General features: G+C 53.5%; 3 protein-coding genes across 5 annotated transcripts; 1 reads left to right on the top strand and 2 right to left on the bottom strand.

Annotated features, from left to right (window-relative positions):
- The first annotated feature begins 77 nt into the window (after positions 1-77).
- SPOUT1 (SPOUT domain containing methyltransferase 1) lies at positions 78-6,966 on the top strand. The gene is made up of 12 exons (XM_071574451.1): positions 78-210; positions 520-562; positions 657-776; positions 1,224-1,383; positions 2,023-2,112; positions 2,443-2,492; positions 2,665-2,795; positions 3,185-3,257; positions 3,603-3,701; positions 4,289-4,391; positions 4,881-5,028; positions 5,154-6,966. Exons 1-12 carry the CDS (start codon positions 166-168, stop codon positions 5,259-5,261), a joined length of 1,170 nt encoding a protein of 389 aa, XP_071430552.1. The 5' UTR covers positions 78-165; the 3' UTR covers positions 5,262-6,966.
- On the bottom strand, positions 5,924-8,816 carry ENDOG (endonuclease G). The gene is made up of 3 exons (XM_071574454.1): positions 7,854-8,816; positions 7,321-7,430; positions 5,924-6,637 (listed from the first exon to the last, which is right to left on the bottom strand). Exons 1-3 carry the CDS (start codon positions 8,358-8,360, stop codon positions 6,352-6,354), a joined length of 903 nt encoding a protein of 300 aa, XP_071430555.1. The 5' UTR covers positions 8,361-8,816; the 3' UTR covers positions 5,924-6,351.
- A 97-nt stretch (positions 8,817-8,913) lies between these two features.
- On the bottom strand, positions 8,914-19,078 carry TBC1D13 (TBC1 domain family member 13). Of its 3 annotated transcripts, none has more exons than XM_071574448.1 (12): positions 18,872-19,078; positions 18,665-18,738; positions 18,538-18,578; positions 18,099-18,160; positions 17,745-17,844; positions 16,488-16,570; positions 16,189-16,348; positions 15,212-15,419; positions 14,459-14,622; positions 12,846-13,006; positions 12,644-12,701; positions 8,914-12,329 (listed from the first exon to the last, which is right to left on the bottom strand). In XM_071574448.1, the coding sequence occupies exons 1-12, from the start codon at positions 18,892-18,894 to the stop codon at positions 12,210-12,212; spliced, it is 1,254 nt and encodes a 417-aa protein (XP_071430549.1). In that variant the 5' UTR covers positions 18,895-19,078; the 3' UTR covers positions 8,914-12,209. The 3 variants fall into 3 exon arrangements, with proteins under 3 accessions (XP_071430549.1, XP_071430550.1, XP_071430551.1); XM_071574449.1 differs by having other exon boundaries at positions 8,914-11,944; positions 18,872-19,076; XM_071574450.1 differs by lacking the exons at positions 8,914-12,329; positions 12,644-12,701 and having other exon boundaries at positions 12,977-13,057; positions 18,872-19,077.
- Between the last annotated feature and the right edge of the window lie 239 nt (positions 19,079-19,317).

Below are 19,317 nucleotides of genomic sequence, written 5' to 3'. Positions count from 1 at the left end.
TAATTAGAACAAGTGTTGCAGGTGGGTTACACCAGTCCGGTAGTCAGGCAGGACACTCATCCTTAAGCACCGCCCACGTGACGCTGGGCCCCGCCCCGCTATGGGCGGGACTGGCGCCGTCCGGCCAATCAGCAGCGCGGGGGCGTGGCCGGAAGCGCGGGAAAGATGGCGGACACGGAGAGCGTGGGGAAGCGGCCGCGGGGCGCGCAGGTGGGCGGGGGGACCACGGGAGGGATGGGGGTACCGGGGATGGGGGCACCGGGATGGGGAGACTGGGGGTAGGGGGTGTACCCGGGATCGAGGCACCGGGAGTAGGGGGTGTTCCCGGCATCGGGGGATGTCCCCGGGATGGGGGTAGCGGGGATGGGAGTACCGGAGATGGGAAGTAGCCCCGGGATGGGGGAACCGGGATGGGGGCGTGGCCCCGGTATCGGGGCACCGGGGGTGAGCGCTGTCCCCGGCATCAGGGGGTGTCCCCAGGGTACGGCCTCGGGCGGTAACTCGCGCTGTGCCCCGCAGGTGGAGGACAGGAAGGTGGACTGGCGGCGCTGGAAGCAGGAGAGTAAGGAAGGCCGGGTGGGGAATGTGGGGCCCGGCGGGGCCCTGGGAGTAGTCCCCGAGTGGAGTTTAACGCCAGGCGCTGTTCCCCGTGCCAGGGAAAGCAGAGAAGAAGAAATGGAAGGAAATGAAGCTGCTGAAGAAACTGGAGAAACAGCGGATGCGGGAGCTGGAAGAACAGCAAGCCCAGAAGAAGGAGGAGCAGAAGGAGGACAGAGGTGATGCCGCTGTGACCCGGTGGGGAGGCCCGGGAGGAGAAAGCAGGGAGAACTTGGCTGTTAAAAGCCAGTCAGTGTTCCAGATCGATGGATATGGTGACACTTCATAGATCCAGTGTGGATCAGACCACGTGCCCAAACTGGCATGGACATGACTGCACCTTTCTTGAGAGAAAACCTGTGATTAAATCTCAGAGGTCTTTTCCCCACCACAGGGGCAGCTGAAGCAGTAGATGTGAGGCTGTACATCAGCTCTCAGGCCATGGCTGTGCTCCCCAGGCCATGGCTCCCTCCTGGCTCTCTGTCCTCAGCCTGGGAGTCTCATGGCTCTGTCCTCAGACCATGGCTCTCTGTCAGGGTTCTCTGTCCCCAGCCTATGTCTCTCCTGGCTCTGTCCCCAGCCTGTGTCTCTCCTGGCTCTGTCCCAGCCCCTGTGTCTGTCCCCAGGCCGCCAGTACACGCTGAGCGTGGCCCTGCCGGGCTCCATCCTGAACAACGCGCAGTCTCTGGAGCTCCGGACGTACCTGGCGGGGCAGATCGGCCGCGCCTGCTCCATCTTCGGTGTGGACGAGATCGTGGTGTTCGATGAGCACGGGGAGGATGTGAAGTAAGGGGGACACTGACAGAGCACATTTAGATGGGATGTTGGGAAGAAATTCTCCTCTGTGAGGGTGGGCAGGCCCTGGCACAGATTGCCCAGAGAAGCTGTGGCTGCCCCATCCCTGGAAGTGTCCAAGGCCAGGCTGGATGGGGCTTGGAGCAAGCTGGGATAGTGAGAGGTGTCCCTTCCCATGGCAGGGGGGGTGGAATGAGATGATCTTTAAGGTGCCTTCCAACCTAAACCATTCTGGAGTCCATGAAGGAAGAACCATCTTGTTCTGTACAAAGTGATTCATCTTAGCTTTCTATTCCTTCAATCTTTCATTAAACTGATGCCAGGAAGGAACTGTCTGTACCTCCTGCAAGTGTTTAAACCCCCCCTCAAATGCCAGGATTACAGGGACCCCTTTGCCACTGGGAAAAGATGTTGACTGACCTGCTGTGCCAACCAGGATTGTTTATCCCAGCACAGGGATGACAAAGCAGCAGGAGGTCGAGTTCTCCTTACTCTTAAACCTTGCTGTGGAGCAACCTTTTCACTGGGGGTAGAGGGGAGGGTTGTGCTGCTATTTTCAGATTAAGGTTTGGTCTCAAGACCTGAGTAACCTCAGGCTGAGTCTACAAGCTGCTTCTTTTTTTCTTTCAGGAGCGTGGAGGGAGATTTTGAAGGAATTGGGAGGAAAGGCAAGGCTTGTGTGCAGCTGGCTCGGATCCTGCAGTACTTGGAGTGTCCTCAGTAAGTCCACCATGGTCAGATCCTGCATCAGATCCACCTGTCCTGGGTGTCTCATGCCAGAGGCAGTGGGAGCAGGAGGCAAATTCTGTTTGCATCACAAAATTGTGCAGGAACACAGAATATTAATTGTTTCATCTGGTTCAGGAGTTTAAAAGAGGAGCAATGAATGCAGGACACAACTTGCATGATACCTTAGAGGTAGATCAGGGTCTTGCAGGAGCTGAGCCTGCTTTTCTCTGTACTCAGCTCCTTTGGGTCAGAACAGGATTGGAATTGAGGCTTGGCTTCCATAAAAACAACTTTTCACCTTTGAAATTCCTCTGGTAACAGGTACTTGAGGAAATCCTTTTTTCCAAAACACGAGGATCTGCAGTATGCAGGTAATGATCCCAGTTGTCTGTGTCCCTCCTGAGCTCATTCCATGTGGGACACACAGATCCCAGTAACTGTTCCCCACTTCCCTGTGCCTGTGGTTCACTGGACAGCGAGGGGCAGAGCAGCTGCACTCAGAGCTGTGCCCTGCCCTCAGCAGCTCCTCCTGTGCTATTCCAGGGCTGCTCAACCCCCTGGACAGCCCCCACCACATGCGGGTGGACGAGGCCTCGGAATACCGCGAGGGCGTCGTGCTGAACCGGCCAACAAAGCCAGGCAGAGGCTCTTTTGTGAACTGTGGGATGAGGAAGGTATGTCTGTTACCCACACATCTCAAAAACAATTCCCCTTGTCCCTCTGTCAGATTTGAAGCAGTCAGGGTGGGTCCTGCTGGGTTTCTGAAGGCCATACAGGGCTGACAGGGGGTCTAAGGCTGTTGCTGTCTTGCCCCTTGTGGCTCACCAATGTTTGTGGCTTCCCAAGCTCCTGGAAGGCCCTGCCCATTCCAGCATGTTGTTGCTTCACTGCTGCAGTTGAACCTTTAAGCAGCAAAATAAGTCTCAGATTGGTGACCAAGCCCCTGAGCCACACCCAGAGCTCCTCATTCCAGCTCCAGGCTGGAACAGACCCCTGTCAGAGGGTTCCCATCCTTCCCCAGCACTTCCAGAACGTCTGACAGTGCTGGTGACTGTCACTGCAGGAGGTGCAGATCGACAGGCAGCTGACCCCGGGTCTGAGAGTCACCGTGCGCCTGGAGGAGCCCCAGAATCCAGGTAATCCACAGCTCCAGCTGCATCCATAACCTTCAGACCTGCAGGGGCTGGTCCTTCCATGTGACAGTTCTGAAGGTACCCAACAGCTCTGCACATTCCCTTCACTCCTTAGTAACACCCTCACTGTGCCTCCCCAGTTACCTTGAGAGAACTTTCAGCCCTTTGACCAACAATAAACAGCCTAAACACACCTGCACACTGTCCAGAACTTGCAGAATTCCCAGAATCCCCTTTCACATTCTAGGAAAAGGGAGCATTGTGTTGTACACCAACTCAGTGCCCTCTCCCAGGAGAAATTGCTGCACATGGTTCAGAAATATTGTTCATCTCTTTTCTTCCTTTCAGAAGCCAAAGTGCAGAAAGGCATCGTGGTGTCCTCGCAGCACCCCCGGACAGCGTCGGGGCTGTACTGGGGGTACAGTGTCCGCCTGGCCTCCTGCCTGAGTGAGTATTGCTGGGGGGCTCTGCCTGCCCTTACACACCCATTTCAGGCCTACTGGCTGCACAAGTTAACATCTCTTTGCTAGAAATCTCTCTTGTCCTAAAAGCAGTGTACACATGCAAGTACCAGCCATGTGGCAGCCAAATTGAAGGGCTAAGGCAAGGCATGAATCACCCCAGTCACCCACTAGACTCTGCCCTGTACCTCACTCACCAGTGCTCCAAATGGCTGCGTAGCAGCAGATGAGTTGGTGCTCTCCTCCTCCATTTCCATAACATCCCACTCATTCCCATCAGAGCCTGCATGGACCTTTGAGCTCAAGAGTCCTTTTCCTGTCTTCTGATTGGACCTCCTAGGAAAGCTGTGAGCCATTAGTCAAGGAACGGTTCCTGGCACCAGTTATGAGCTTTGAGGAAAAGGTGCTGCTGTTGAGAAGGGAGTGGGAGATTGCTATACAGGAAGAGAATTATATGGGAAGGAGGAATTGTTCTTCTGTCTCCTGATGCACTGGTGGCACTCGTTCACCTTCTCCAGAAGGCACATGGGGAGCAAGGGCCCTGCAGCAATAACCCCAAATTGTGTTTCCCAGGTGCTGTGTTTTCCGAGTGCCCGTTCAAGGAGGGCTATGACCTCTCCATTGGCACCTCAGAGCGGGGCAGCTCCGTGGACCAGGTCACTCTCCCCTCCTTCAGGTTTGTGTCCCACCTGCCTGGCCCCTCTCAGAGCCCCTGCAGCCTTGCTGTTGTCCCAGGCTGGAATGCTCCTAGGTCCAAGAGCAGGCCTTGCCCACAGGCTCCCTGCTGTGCTCTGCTGCTTCCTTTTACACCAAGGCACATTTCTCTGCATCACAGAAGGTGGGGAAGTACCCCAGGCCAAGGGCAGTTCCTCTCCTGTTTCTCTGGAGTTGGCAGCAGGACTGTCATGTTGGGCAAGTGCTGTAGGGCTTTGCTGCCCTGGGCACCATCAGCAAGGGACACAGCTCCCTGGTTCAGCAGCACACAGGAGCTTGAAGGCAGACCCAGCTACCTGCATACTAGAAATGAATCTGCTTCTTGCAGCTTAAGAGAACTGCTTATGTGCAGCCAGTTTGTGATCCATTAGATCTAAAGCTTGTATCATCTGCCTTGGTAGTGGGCTAAGAGCCAGTCTGCCCTCTCACCCTGTCCCTGTGCCCTCCCCAGGCATGCCCTTGTGGTGTTTGGAGGCCTTGAGGGTCTGGAAGCCGGGGTTGATTCAGACCCAAACCTGGAGATCACCAACCCAAGTGCACTGTTTGACTTCTACCTGAACACCTGCCCTGGCCAGGGCAGCAGAACCATCCGCACAGAGGTAGGAGGGGGGGCAGGGCTGTGTCTCCTGGGGCAGTGACACACCTGTGGCTCCCCGTGGGGACCCTCAGGGAGCAGCTGCTGTGCCTGGTGCTCTCCAGCACCTCTGACCCTGCTCTGTTCCAGGAAGCGCTGCTGATCTCCCTGTCCGCGCTCAGACCGCACATCCATGAGGCTGTGAAGGCACCAGTTACAGCTGAGGGAAGGGAAACCACTGACCTTGGCAGCAGCTGAGGGCTTGGGGAGGTGACTCTTCAAACAGGGGGTACTGGGCAAGTCACTCCAAGAGCCTGGCAGGGCCAAGGCATAGCGTGACCGAAGCTGGCAGTGCTGCCCAGCCAGGAATTCAGCTGCTGCTGGGAGCAGGTCTGTGTCCTCCTGCCTGCACAGCCCAGCCAAGGGTGCTCCCTCCCAGCAGCTGGGATGAGCCTGGCAGCAGGCTGGGTCTCAGCAATTCTGACATCAGAGTGGAATAAAGTGATACAGAACCTCGACTGCCTTGAAATCCAGGCATGTCTTGGTGTAGAGGATGGGCACTCACTGTCCAGAGATCCTGCATGCTCAGTGCCTCTGGAGCTATGTGGCCTTCAGATTGAATGGAAATCAAAGCTTAATCCTTATGCCAAGAAGCTGTTCCTGCCTCAGCCTGACTTTCCCCAGCCCCTCTTTCAACTGAAAGGCTTCATCGTTCACAACAACAGAAGGGCTGGAGCTCCAGGTGGGCCTCAACACTAAAAGACATCAGCTTCTTACAGTTTGGCTCCATCTGTGATGCTTTAAGCTCTGCCTACAGTGAGCTCAGACAGGAAAGCAGCTGGAAAAGTTGGCTCTGTCCTCCCCTCCTCCTGCTGAGATATTCAGAGCTTTGGTGAGAGCAAGATAAGAAACACTGAACACCGGGGGTGTTCAAAGCTTTACTGCTGAAACCATCTAAAAGAAAACAATCACACACAATCCTTTGGCCACAGGAAGGCAGGAACTTCTCTCCTCCCACTGCACCCATCTTGCTTCCCGTCCTTCCCTGATAAACAGCAAAAATTAGTAACTTCCCTTTGTGTCTTAACGAGCCTCACACAGCTCCAAGGGGGCAGGAGATTAAGGGCAAATTCCAGGCTAGAGCTGATACAGTGTCAGGTGTCCATGAGCCTTCTGCAGGACCCACCTGTGACCTGCTGGGTGTTGTGTTTGTGTTTCAGTCACCGAAGAGGGGAAGGGTAGAGGGAAGCACTGGTTTGTTCTTACTTCCCACATTTAAAATTGCACAAGGAACTGGTTCTGCTGTCAGTCCCTTCCCAGGGGATACCTGGATTTGTTTAGTCAGGGTTCAACTCTTGCTCCCAGCTGTGATGGCTTTCAAGTTACTTGTTCTCCTCAGGATGTTTGGGACAAAGAGGAGCCCTGAGGCTCTCTCAATGCTCTCGATGGGAACCAGGAACCGTTCCAGGGGGATTTTCTCATCCACAGGGGTGTTGGGCATCACATATGAGCGCAACTCGATCTCCCCACTCTCCTTTTCCAAGATGAGCACCTTGAAGAAGTGGGTGGGGACGGCCACGTTGTTCTTCCCTATCACCTGGTACTTGACATACATCTTCCCATCGGCCTCCATCCTGCACCAATAGCAACATGCCAGGTTACATCCCAGTCTGGTGCCACATCCAGTCCCTCAGCCCTCCAACACCCCCCTAAGTGAGCCCCCAGCCCAGGGGGGAGCAGCCCTGCTCCTGTAGCAGGGGTGTAAAGCATGACTGGGGCAGAGAGGCTGCATGGCATGGTGAGCTGAGCCATGCATTGGCTCTGCTCCCCCCAAATCCCCTCCCTGCTGGCTCTTCCTAACAGCCTTTCCAAGCAATTTCCTGCTGCTGAAGAGATCCCAACATGAGACAGCTGCTCTTAGTGCTACGTGAAGACCTTTGCAAATAAAGTTGTGCCCTTAAGGTGAGAGGCAGTCCATGAAATACAACCTGGAAGCTTTATTCTCCAGGGATGGGGTCTGCAGTCTAATCTGTTAATCTAATCATGTAGTAATTACGAAACTGTAAAGGACTAAAAACAAAAGCAACTTAGTTATGCTGAGCTCAAGAAACATCCCCCTTACTCATGAAATAATCAGCTGGGTGGAAAATGCAGAAACTACATCCTAATCCCATGAAAGTAGCTTTCCACAGAACCTCTGCACAACTGGTCCCACCGACTGAGCAGATCCCTCCTGTCTGGGAGCACCTCAGCCTGTTTTCCTTTCCCAGCAAGATGCACCTTTTGGGTGCCATCCCAGCTCAGCCCTCGTGTTTACCTGGGCAGGAAGAGGGGTCCTGTGCAGACATAGACATTCTTGTTGTGCTTTGCCAAGCTCCTGCAGTACTTCTCAAGGTTATTCCAGGCATTTTGGTTTAAGTGAGGATTCTGGAAACACAACCAGCGGTGAGTTGCTGGGGCATTTCCTTGCTGTGCAGAGCAACACACCTGCCTTTTCTGTAACACATTTCACAGTGCTCCAGGCACTTTACAGAAGAGATCATAAAATCCTCTACCTCCACTATGGCCTGTGCTTTGAAAGCTGTGCACGGCAGGGTCCTGGTTTGCACACCCAGGGCAGGACCCAACTTTTCCAAGTGCTGTTCAGTTGTTTAACTGCTCTCAGCGGGGTCTGTCACGCCTCGAGGGGCGCACATAGGCAGGTACCTTTGCAGGATCCCTGTTAAACTCATCAGGAAACACCTCCGAGACTTTGCCCCCTCTCAGCCTGACGGGGCACAAACCCAGCGGCACAAACACAGCCCCGCTGCCTCTCGCAGCGTGCGCCCCTGGGGGCAGCCCGGGCCGTACCTGCGGGGCGATGTTGCTCAGGTAGAACGTGTCCCGCATGGCCTGCTGGCTCCAGCGGTGGTTGGCGGCCGCCGCCAGGTGCCCGCGGTCGAAGCCGCTGCCGCGATAGTCCGCGTTGGTGGCGCGGTGATACTCGTGCACAGAGTCGTCCTCGTGGAAGTCGCAGGCGGCGCGGTCCGAGGTGCCGGTCAGTGTGTCGCGATTGAGCTGCTCGATGACCCAGAGCGCGCTGCGGCTCCGCGGGTCGTAGCACAGCACGTACGACTCGCGGCTCCGCAGCTGCGCCAGCCCGGGCAGCCCGTACTTGCTGAGCTCCGTGCGCACAGAGCCCGGCGGCGCCGGCAGGCCGGCCGCGGCCACTGCGGGCAGCACGGGCAGCCGGGCCAGGAGCCCCTCGGCCGCCTCGCCCCGGGGGTCCCGAGAATCCCGGGGGGGGTCTCGGCGGGCCAGCGCCGCCCCCAGCCCCGCGCCCACCGCCAGCGGCAGCGCCCACCGCGCCCGCAGCATGGCCGTATCCCGGGGGCCACCGCCGCGCTTAAAGCGGGCCGCGCCTGCGCCGCTGCAGGCCCCGCTGCGGCCGCGGCATCGCCGCTTTAAGGCGGGGCGCGCTCGTAGAGGGGACACCGCGGACACGGCGCTCCCGGGATGGGAACGGCGCGGGGAACGGTCACCGGGAATGGATTTACCGGGAATGGCGAGATGGGAGCGCCGCGGGGAAGGGTCTCCGGGAATGGATTTACCAGGAATGGCGGGATGGGAGCGGCGCGGGGAAGGGTCACCGGGAATGGATTTACCGGGAACTGCGGGGCGGGAGAGGCACGGGGAAGGCTCATCTCTCCCCCCATCCAGCACAGCGTTTCCCTCCCAGATGAAGGTGGTTTCCCCTTTCCCTGTGAGGAACACATCCCAGGAGGTTTTTAAACATCCTCTGTTCAGGTCCCTGTGAGACGAGGGGTCCCCAAGGTGCCCCAGTCTCACACCTCCCCTCCCCGAGTACTCCTGCCCCAACCAACTTGCTCCTGCAGCAGGTCAGGATGGAAAGAAAAGAGGTGGAAACATCTCAAGGCTGGAGCAGTTGTTACTTGGTCACACAAGAAAGGAGCCACTAGTTAAGTATCATCTAGTCTCAACAACAAAAATGAATCACCAAAAGCCTTTGAGGAATGAAGCCAAGGGAATCACAAGGAGATTCACAACCTGGTAAAAACACTTTTTTTCTCCCCTCAGAAAATCTTGGTTTTGCTCTTAAAGAAAGGAGGAAGTCTTAGAATAAAGAAATGGATGTCCCAAATCACTGAAAAGTACAACTCCTTGCAAGTGCAGGACAGAAGTCCCACCACACAGGAGGGAAAAAAGGAGGAATATAAAACAGTTTTTTATGTGGGAACCAGCCTGTCTGGGTTTACCAAAGCTGTTACAAGCTGTGCCCAAACAACTCCATCAGTGTAGCAGCCACAGTGTGGATAAGGCTACAGAATTTATCCCAAAGAACCCTTCCAGCAGCCAAAGCTCTCATCACATCCCTTTAAACCACTGCAGACTCCTTCCTAAGGCATTCACTGTCACCCCCTGAGGTAAGGAGGCATAAGGTGAGCCCCTGGACACCCAGAAAGGGAGAGACAGCAGGACACCTGCACCAACAGCCACCTGCCTGTCCCCTGTGCGCTCGAGTGTGTGCAAGGCTCCAGCCCAACTCCTACCCAGACAGGTCACCCCCAGGGCCCAAAGCTGCTCTGAAAACATGCAGAAGTTCATTTCCAAATAATGCTTTCATCCTGTTTGCCTGCTGCTTCCTCAAGGTTACTTTAAGGAGACTTCCAGCTGTTCAGAGCAGGAACCCCCATGAATGGTCCCATTACCTGTGAGAAAATCCAGCATAAAGGAACACCTGCACTTTCCAGGGGGACCCAAAATGGACCTCTCAGCCAGGTATTGAGGGAGGTGAGTGCAGAGCTTGTGCATGGAATGGGAGAGCTGCAGCAGCATTTAGAGCAGGTCTGAGGCAGAAGTGTTTGGAGCAGGTGCAGTTCTGCCTCAGAGCGTGATCTTCTGGTTCTGCATTTGTAAGAACCTCCCATGTGGCTGTTTGGCCACACAAGGTCTGGCCTCCCTAGTGCAGGTACCCCAAGAGCTGAGACCATGGGACCACCTGGAATAGCTCAGAAAGAACGTCTATCCAGTGACTAGAGCAGAGAAGATGCTCCATTACACAGCTGTCCTGGTCCACCTGTTCTGTATTTCTTGGGAGGAAAACTGTACCCTCTAGAAAAGATTGCAGCAAAGAGGGGTAGTGTTGCCACAGGTATTAATTACAGATTGCTTTACACCTTCAGTTGCTCTTGCAACACAGCAGCAACACCTGGCTGCACCTGTGGCACTTGAGCATCTTCTGAAGGGGCAGAGATTGCTTGGCATTGCCAATAAGAACGTAGGTACATGCACCAACCTGTCCTGCAGTCTCCCCACACACCTTTGTCAGATTTTCAGCAGCCTGTGAAGAACTGGCCTTCAGTGAAGGGCATAACACCAGTAAGAATAGCTGAAGGCTGTCCAAATCCCTCCTGCCAGGGCGACTCTGGGCCAGCAGCAGCTTAAGTAGGTCTTACAAAGAGTGACCTTTAACAAATCAATACCCATAAATACCAAAAACTGCAGTGTCAAACAGCCACAAAGAGGTGAGCCAGCACAGAAAGAAAGGGAAAGCCACACTGGATTAGTGTTCAGTAAGGAGCTTCTGCACCACCCAAGCACCTCGGTGCAGACAGTTTCTCCCTCTGAGGATCAGGGTTTGTGCTCAGCTCGACACTGGGGCAGGTCAAGAGTGTCTTCTGTAGTTTGTCTCAGTCCACGTTCACCCGAGCCTGCTCGACTGTCTCTGGAGTGCAGCATCTCCCTCCCAGGAGGAACAAGTGTCCAGCTCAGGACTGACTCCAACAGGACCAAGACACAGCAGTGGATCGGCCCCAGCAGCCACTAATGACAGGTTCTGGGATAGCTGCTGGATCGTGCCAGAAAAGGACTCTTACTGTAGGTCAGAACTGTCCCATGTCTCTTCCCGGCAAGAAGCACTGCAAGACAATACCAAGGTTAGTGTGACCAGAGCAGGGTAGTATTATGTGAGCCACTGAGGCAGAAAACCCCAGTGCTCTGCCTGTAATGACAATCTGTCTTCATTGCACGTGATTAGGTGTCCATTTCTTGTGTTTCAGAATCCTGGTTGTAGCTGGATATGCTCCAGTTCAGAGCCAGGAAAGCAGCCCGAGGCCTCCCTGCAGCACCAATCCTGCTCTAAGGCTGTGCGTAGTAAGGCTTGACTTGAAACTACACTCAGGGATTAAAACCACCAGTGCTGCTCTCAAGGAGACCCCGTTGGTAAGGCAGTTCTGGATTCAGGCAGTTTGAGTGCACAAAGCCACCAGTTGTCACCCTGTCCTCCCATCGCAGCTTCCCAAGTCTCTTTCCCAGGCAAAGGAGTCCAATCACCAGAAACTGATTCAATCTTCACACACCCCAGGGATGGCCAAGTGCAGACAGGAGGGAGAAGAATTCAGAAGTTACTTGAATGGCAGAATGTGTGACTTCACTGGAATACATTCTGTTCACAGGAGGAAGACCCTTCTATATTCACCCACTGAAATTCCCTGGACTCAGTCTGTCCTTTCCCCATCAGAAGTTACTCCGTGTGTTATTTCCACAATACAGGAGTCCATCCCTTCAGGGATACGCAGACAGAAGGTTTCTTTCTCTCCAAACTTAAAGTCATTTTAAAAAAAAAGATACAAAGAACTGCTTTGGGCAGCAAAGAGGCATTTGAGACTTGGAAAAATGTGGAGTGCAGAACCCAAGTAAATGGGGAAGTAATCAGTCCTTGACCTAATAAATAGAGTACAAGTCTTCAAGGTGGCCCACACAAAACCTGAAGTCCTGCAGAGACCATGAGGAGCTTTAGTGCCCCACACTCCACAAGGGCATCTCCTGGGATCCAATGCTACAGCTTCTCTGACACCTTTTGTTAGGCCCATGGACTATTTGGAATCCTGAAGTTCCTTTGCCTTCTTCAAAATCAAATGAACATCAGAGATAGGGTAATCCTGTGGCAAAGAAGCAAAGGGATTTCAGTGACTACCCAGCATTCCTGGATTGGTTGTTTCACTTAAGCAGAACAAACCTTGACAACAAGATTCTTGGCCTATCAGAACACTCTGCCATGCTCAGTTACTCCCACAACAGCTGCAGTTTCCTGTAACTGCTCAAACCTCAATACTCTTCAAGGAGGTTTGTTGTTGTTTCACTTTGTCCTCCAAGGGCACAGCAAGCTGGGCTGCCCCAGGGCTCTCTTCATGCCAGACAGCCCTATCAAAGCCAGTATCTTTCACAGCCCCAAGCAGGAACTGGCAGAACCTGAGATATCCAACTGTGCAGTGCAGGCATTTCCAACCTCAGGCTCTCACAGATCGCAGAACTAAACAAAACCCTCTGGCCAAAAAAAAAAAGAATTAGCAGTATTACACAGGGTTTTACAGCTTTGCTTGAAATTATTCAATTTTTTTTCCAAACCAAAGGAACATTAGAAACTTCCATCTATGATGATTTCTCTGTGGGCTACAATGGGTGCACAAGCAAAAGATTTCCCTTTCCAGTAATGAATGCGCTGTAAGATTCCTGCAGGCAAATATCAGAAATGTGGTACTTCTCTTGAGCCAGGCATACCCACACACCATCATGTCTCTCACAGTACTATTTTAAGACTTTTCAAACTGCTCTCTATGCCCACAATATTTAATCCTTACCTGTAGCAGCCTCATGTTCAGGGTGAAGTCTCCTTCCAGCAGCTGATCCCGGATGAGTCTGAAAGGTGGAAACACTCTCACTGCCCGTGTGAACAGTGGCTGTAACCTGTTCACCAGATGCCCTAATACCTGCCTAGAGAAGACTCAGTAGGTTTAGGGAAAGGAGGGGCAGAGGAGAACAGAAGGCTCCCTGTGTACTCACGTCAGCATGGCACAGCAGACGAGCAGCAGGAAGTCGAAGCGCTTGTCATCGGCAAAGAGCGAGTCCCAGATCCGGATCACGTCTGGCAGCAGGAACTCTTGGGACAAGAGCAGCGTCAGCCAGCGGAAGGCAAAGAACTGGGGTTTGATGTTCTGCTCTTGCTGTCAGACAGGCACCAGGCAAACAGTGAATACGAGCTCCTGGCCAGCTCCCTACAAGCAAGAGATGCACCCCATGTTTCCATCCCCGGCTCCTCCCGGCTCTAAGCTTGCTCCCATCTGCTCTTGCAGCTCCAGCAAACCTGCTGCCTCCTTTGGAGGCTCTCTAGACTGAGAGATTTTCAGTGCAGCCACGACCCACACCTACAGCAAAGCCAGAAAGTCCTCCTCTGTCCACGGAGAAAAGGAAGTTTTTCTCTCTAAAGGCACTAATTGTGTTAGTTCCGCTAAACCTGCCAAGGAATTGTAAAGTTCCCATTTGAGCAGCATTTTATCTGCAAAGCTGCAGCCCTCCCCTGCTAGCAGAGGCCCTGTTTGTCAGGATTTCCTCTTCTTTCAGAAGCCCTGTATTTATCAGAAGGTTTAGAAACAAATATGGAATGAAGTTTGCACCAATGGTCAGTAAGACACGCTGTAAGCACTTTTAGCCTGAAGCTTTCCTGTTCTCTGATGTTAAATCCAAAGACCACACGTTTAATCAAGGTCAAGCCAGTTCAGGATCCTACTGACATTCTCAAGGACCAGCTGCTCCATGGCCAAGGCCATTTCCTCCCAGCCAAACATGAGGCAGTTTATTTTCTCCCCACTGCATCAGCCACCAGCCGACGCTGTGGGTTGTGTCACTGTGCTGACAAACCACCTTTTTGGATTACAAAAATCAGGATATATTTATTTTATAGAAAGAAAAAGATCTCCATGTGACTTGGTGAAGGTTGAAGCAGCAAGAACAGCTTTGCCTTCCAAATTCTCCTTGGACTTTCACACTGAATGGACCATAAGACTGAAAATATTTGTAGCAACACTGCCTTCTACATGCTCTACAAAACTGCAAACTCAAGGCACTCAGAGACCTTTGAATGAAGGAGAACAGTAGAACTGGGTGGGTAGGATAGTCCAGCTCACTGCATTTCACCTTTCTTCAGGAATGACCTCCATGCAGTTTAAGTGAGTGCTGTCAGGGCAGTCAGTGGCAACAGAAATGTGGAGGGGGAAGATGTTTTTCGTTCTGGAACCTCAAATTCTGAACTCTACAGCAAACCCATGTTTTGCCTGATAACCACAAGAGAGTAAAGACTCCAGCTCCAAGTACAGCTCCACACAGGTGACCAAGGATCATGGACAGGTCCCTGGGGACTCCCAGCTGGCAGCTGTGCAACATCCATTGTTGGCTTCTAGAGCCAGACAGGGGAGGAAGCCTTGCAGTGTCAGCTCACCCTGTGCTCACTCCAAGGAGAGGCTGTTTCTGCTCACAGATAGAGTCTCTGTACCCCACAAGTAGAGCCTTCATACCCTCTGTTCTGTTCAAGTACAGTTTAACAGAACTGTCTGACACTGACTGTTAAGCTCCACTCCTCCCATCCCACTCAAGACCCAGAGAAACACCTGGCTCCTCACCAGTTTCAAATACAGCTCCACATCTTTCTCCTTCAGGGTGGAGTACACCTTCTCCATTTTGTAGGTGATACCACACTGAGAATCATCCAGGCTCTTGATGAAGTTGTCCCGAATTTCAGCCATTAGATTGGTAAAGCAGAAAAACGTGTCTGCTTCAGCATGTTCTGGGAAAAGAAAATAAAACCAGGGGGGAATAGAGGAAGCATCACTGACAGAGGAACACAACTTTAGAACTGTTCCTGCTCCATAATCTCACTGCTGTACTGGGTTTAAGGAGTGGATCCCACCAGATCTTGCCTTGCTTGGTCTGGGACAAAGTTAGACAAGCATTTTAAACTAGAAATGTCTACAGAGCCATTGCAGATAAAGACCCCTGTGTGCAACACAAGGTCTTCATGACACTGGGTCACAAAAGAGTTATCTGTGCCCAGGAACACCATCTGCTCTCCCTGCCACCAGCACACACCCTCGGAGCTCCCATGAAGTAGAAGCAACGGGCAAAGTCCTTCCATTCCATTCCTTTTTTACCATGTATGTCCAATATGAGCAAACAAGAGATTCTGAAGGGTTTTAGTGAAACTTAGATCCAAGCACAACAAATAGAAACACTTCAAGAACCCCTCACTTCCCATGTCCTCACCACTCCCAGCCCCTTCAGCTCCTACCAGTTTGCTCTGGTCCCCAGAACTCCCCATGCAAAGCAGGGAACTCCCAGTACCACAGCCAGTGCTGAGCAGGCAAAAGGCTCCTCACCTTTCCACTCGCTGTTGGGGTCTGTAGCAAAGGTGTAGTAGAGAGGCCCCACGATTTCATTCATGCCCTGAACATAGGCTATCCCAGGATTTAGCTTGGCATAGATGAACAGGATCCTCTCCACCACCTCCCAGTGAGCTTCACAGCCATTGGGCAGCACTTCATACTCACTCAGAGAACTGGGGGTGCTTTTCAGAGGGGAGCTCACCTGGAAAACAAGGCAAAACCACAGCTGGATCAGCACAATCAACTGGCACAGATGGTTTAGTAAACATGCCAAGCTTGGCTTTTAACACACATAGGCCCCCAAAAGATCTGGACAGTTTATACCACATAAACCAAGAGAAATGGGAAGCACAGTGAAGTCCTAGTGCTGGCTGCCCCTGAAGGACACATCAGTGTGTGCAGCAGCCCAGAGTTTCCCTGAATCACTGCACCACGTGCTCCCACACAGTAAGAAACCACAGCAGTTCCACTTCTTTGTCAGCAGTATGAGGGAAGGTATTTGTGTATTGTGGCACAAACCACCTTCCCCAGTAGCACATGTGCTCTAATGCTTGTGGAAGAGGAAAGGGACAACACACACTGCAGCAGATACCCAGCCCTTCTCCTAATTGCAGCTTTATGAGATCCGGGGCCCAGTGACTATGTCAATTCATAATAAATTCACAGTAAATTCACTCTTCAGGGTTTTGTTCCCATACAGGAAAGTGCACGTCAACTAAAAACCAATTTGTGGCTCCAACTTCTGCTGGAAGTCATGAAAAAAACAATCCTTAAAATGAAACACAGCTCTTCATTCCCTACTGTCTGATAGGGACATCAGCTGGTTCTGCAGCCCCCAGAATGCTCAGTATCTGCTGGGCTATCTCCTTAATTCCACTGCAAAAGCAGAAAGAGGAACAGGGAAGAGCCCAAGGAACACCCTTCCCCTTCCCAGCTGCCCCGTGCCCCAGGGCAGCCCAGCCCCAGCTCACGTTGGTGACCCCGCTGCGGTTCCGCGCCACCGTCTGCGACTTGAGCGTGGTCTGTTCCACCCTCCGGCGCAGCGTCTCAAACTCGTTCTGGGGGTCCAGGATCAGGAGGCAGGGATAGTCCGTGGGGCGCTGGAAAAATGCCATGTCAGGGTAGAGTCTCCTGGGATGGACACAGAAGGAAGTCAGGCCCCAGCAGGAAGGACGTGCCCCACGCTGAATGGGTTAATGTTAAACTCGGCTTTCAAAGTGCAGTTGAGCTGCCAGAACCTCTCGGGTTCAGCCGCTCCTGCCTCACACACCTGACATCCTTGTCTATCTGGAGAAGCACCTCGTTATCCTTGAAGTAAGTGTTCCATCGGCTGTCTGGATTTGGATTGAGGGGCTAAAGGGACAGACAACAGCAACAGAACGAGCATGTTTCACACATATCAAAATCGTTTCCTGCTGTCCCTCTGCCACCTGTCCTAGCACATCAGGGGCATCCTTTTTTCCTCAGGTTTTTAATCCTTTTTCACTTGAATCTTAATGATTTTGTTCCCAGGTATCCTGTCTTGTGTCAGTAAGATTCCTGATTGCAGCTCCAAACCTGTACAATGAGATGGTCTTTGGACTTGGGTCAGAGTTACCCACCCACACAGTACTTTGGTGTCGTGGTCATGAGTTACAAGAATCCCTCTTTAACTTACTCTGAGAAGGCTGATTCAGCACCACCACTGTGCCCAGGAAAAACAAAATACATATTCCAGGAACAACCTGTCCTGTATCTGACCAGTTTCCCAATATGATAAACTTAACTCCACACCAAGAGCCACACAAAGTTAACAACTAACCAAGAAAACAAAAGCAACATTCCAAGAGACTCAAAGATCACTGTGACCTGTGTGGTTTCCCAGACACACCAGTTTTACACCACCAAGGCTCCAGAGATCAGAGCAGGGCACTGGGAGGAGGGAACGTTCAGGATGGTCTTGGAGGCAGCTGTATCATTTTACATTCTCTTCTGATCAGTTACTTCATCCCCTCCTCCCACACATACACTCCTAACAGCACTTTCAGAGAAGGAAAAAGCCAAGGGATGCAGGAAATAGTCCATTAAAAAAAAGGCAGCAGCATTACTAGAAATAAGTGAGTGTCCTGCCTTCCACAACAGAGTCCAGCTTGACTTTCCTGCTTCTTTTCTATCCTCTGCTCAGATTAATCTGTTCTGAACCCACCCAAGGACCTGACTTCCCAGGAAAGCTTCTCTTTGCTCCAGCTGCCTCTTGGGAGCCTCCCCCTTCCCCTGGGAGGCCCAAAGCAGGGCAGGTAGCCTGGAACTGGGGGAGGAGGGATATGCACAGCTAGAAACAGGTCTTTTCACAGCTATTGGTGCCTTGGCAATAATTCACCCTGAAGGCTACCAAGACACAAGTGCTGGCACCTGGGAACCTTTTTTGCTGCTGGCAGGGCACAGCAGTTGGGAACAGAGCCAGGAGCAGCCCAGGGGTCCGGACTCCAGAACAAGAGTTTACAGCTCTGAGGAATGTTCTGCAGCACAAAGGCCTCACAACACTCACATGATCTTCTAAGGTCACGTCTTCCCTGGAAACACCCAGGTTGGCTTTGGCAATCCCAGGCTGGATAATCATCTCCTTCAGGAACTGGGAATATAGATCCCTTAAGGAAGACAAGAGGAATTTGCAATGAGGAAGAAAAAGCCAAGGTGAGCACAGAGGCAGAGTCTGGACAGATCTCTCTGTCCCACCTTGCTCCTTCTCTCCAGCTGAAGGGGTCAGTCCTCAGACAGCAGAGAGAACAGCACATTCCACACAGGAACCGCTCATTTCATGAAGGTACTTAATTATTTAAGGACTGTTCTCCTTCTCTGCAAATCTTATTAGAAATAAAGAGACAAGTTCCAATGTCCTCACCTCTGTTTCTTCAGCAAAGAGCTCCATAAGGCTTTCTCTAAAGGGAGGTAGTTCAGGAGTATCTGCACAGGAGAAGAGGCACAGGGATTAGTATTAAATGGGTTATTACACCTGTGGGATGAGCAAAGCAAACGCGATGGTGAGAAGTGGCTCTCTGAGTGTTCTCCAGAAAGCCCAGCACTTTGCCAGGAGCATTTCAGGGGCTGGTTTCCAACACAGACCCATCTGCAGGACTGATCAATAGCTGACCCGACCGAAATGCTCTCCCAGCTCAAAACCGAGGCTCTGCTCCCACGCAAAGTGCTGATCTCCCCGAATTACTGCTGACTTCCCGTGGCTTTCAGAGCTCTGGATTGATTGTTTACAATTTCAAGCTCCCAAACCCACTACGTGCGCTTGACCAACGCCAAGACACAGAAGCGCCCCGAGCAGAACGCACCTTCCAGCAGAGGCAGCGCAGGCCACCATCGAAGGGGATCCCTGCGGGCACAGAAACCACCACGTTAGCCCGTCCCGGCAGCGCTGTGCCCCCCGAGGCTGCCCCCGGGCCCGGCCGGGACACTCACCGCTGAAGCAGAGCTGTCGGAGCCGGCCCAGCGCCACCGTGGGCTCGCCCAGCACCTCCTCGAAGTCCGCGATCCTGCGGGGAGCGGAGCGGAGCGTCACGAGGGCTGTGGCGGGCACCGCCACCCCCCGGGCCCCCTCCCAGAGTACCCCGAGCCCCGCAGGGAGGGGAGGGAGGGGAAGGGCCCCGCGCCGCCCCCGGCCCGGACCTGCTCTGGTGCAGCCGCGACATGGCGGCCCCGACGCCCCCTCCCCGCGCGCGGCGTCAGCGCTCCGGCTGGAAACGGGGCCCGCGGCTGCAACGGGACCAGCCCCGCCCCGGCCGCAGGCGTGGCGTTCTGCTCCGTGCGCGCCCGCACCGGGGCCTTTCGGCGCGACAGGCCTCGCCCTCCCGCGACAGGTCCCGCCCTCCCGCGACAGACCCCGCCCACACGGCAAACACTCCACGCCCCCTCTGCCTCACCCTGCGCTCAGTCACGCCCCCAAACGGCGCCTAAGCCCCGCCCACCCAGACATAGCCCCGCCCTTCTCTGCCTCAGGCCCACGCCCCCTACTAAGCACCGCCCACGAATACATTCTTAGGCCCCGCCCACATGTAGGGGTGGCTCTGGGCCCCGCCCCCGTTGCCAAGCCCCGCCCCCTCGCGGCGCTTCGT

This window comes from Pithys albifrons, chromosome 20 (assembly GCF_047495875.1).
Source record: "Pithys albifrons albifrons isolate INPA30051 chromosome 20, PitAlb_v1, whole genome shotgun sequence".
Lineage (NCBI taxonomy): Eukaryota > Metazoa > Chordata > Aves > Passeriformes > Thamnophilidae > Pithys > Pithys albifrons.
The sequence above is the reverse complement of the archived record's forward strand: the minus strand, read 5'-3'. Positions and strand labels throughout refer to the sequence as shown.

Excerpts from the sequence above, each read along its gene's own strand:
- SPOUT1 (XM_071574451.1), top strand. The coding sequence starts at position 166 with ATGGCGGACACGGAGAGCGTGGGGAAGCGGCCGCGGGGCGCGCAG. Across the intron at positions 563-656 it reads GCGGCGCTGGAAGCAGGAGA|GGAAAGCAGAGAAGAAGAAA; the intron begins GTAAGGAAGGCC and ends TCCCCGTGCCAG. Across the intron at positions 2,493-2,664 it reads CGAGGATCTGCAGTATGCAG|GGCTGCTCAACCCCCTGGAC; the intron begins GTAATGATCCCA and ends GTGCTATTCCAG.
- ENDOG (XM_071574454.1), bottom strand. The coding sequence starts at position 8,360 with ATGCTGCGGGCGCGGTGGGCGCTGCCGCTGGCGGTGGGCGCGGGGCTG. Across the intron at positions 7,431-7,853 it reads TGAGCAACATCGCCCCGCAG|AATCCTCACTTAAACCAAAA; the intron begins GTACGGCCCGGG and ends TTGTGTTTCCAG. Across the intron at positions 6,638-7,320 it reads GGACCCCTCTTCCTGCCCAG|GATGGAGGCCGATGGGAAGA; the intron begins GTAAACACGAGG and ends CTATTGGTGCAG.
- TBC1D13 (XM_071574448.1), bottom strand. The coding sequence starts at position 18,894 with ATGTCGCGGCTGCACCAGAGCAG. Across the intron at positions 18,579-18,664 it reads CCGACAGCTCTGCTTCAGCG|GGATCCCCTTCGATGGTGGC; the intron begins GTGAGTGTCCCG and ends CTGTGCCCGCAG. Across the intron at positions 13,007-14,458 it reads TGGAGCTGTATTTGAAACTG|CAAGAGCAGAACATCAAACC; the intron begins GTGAGGAGCCAG and ends CCTGTCTGACAG.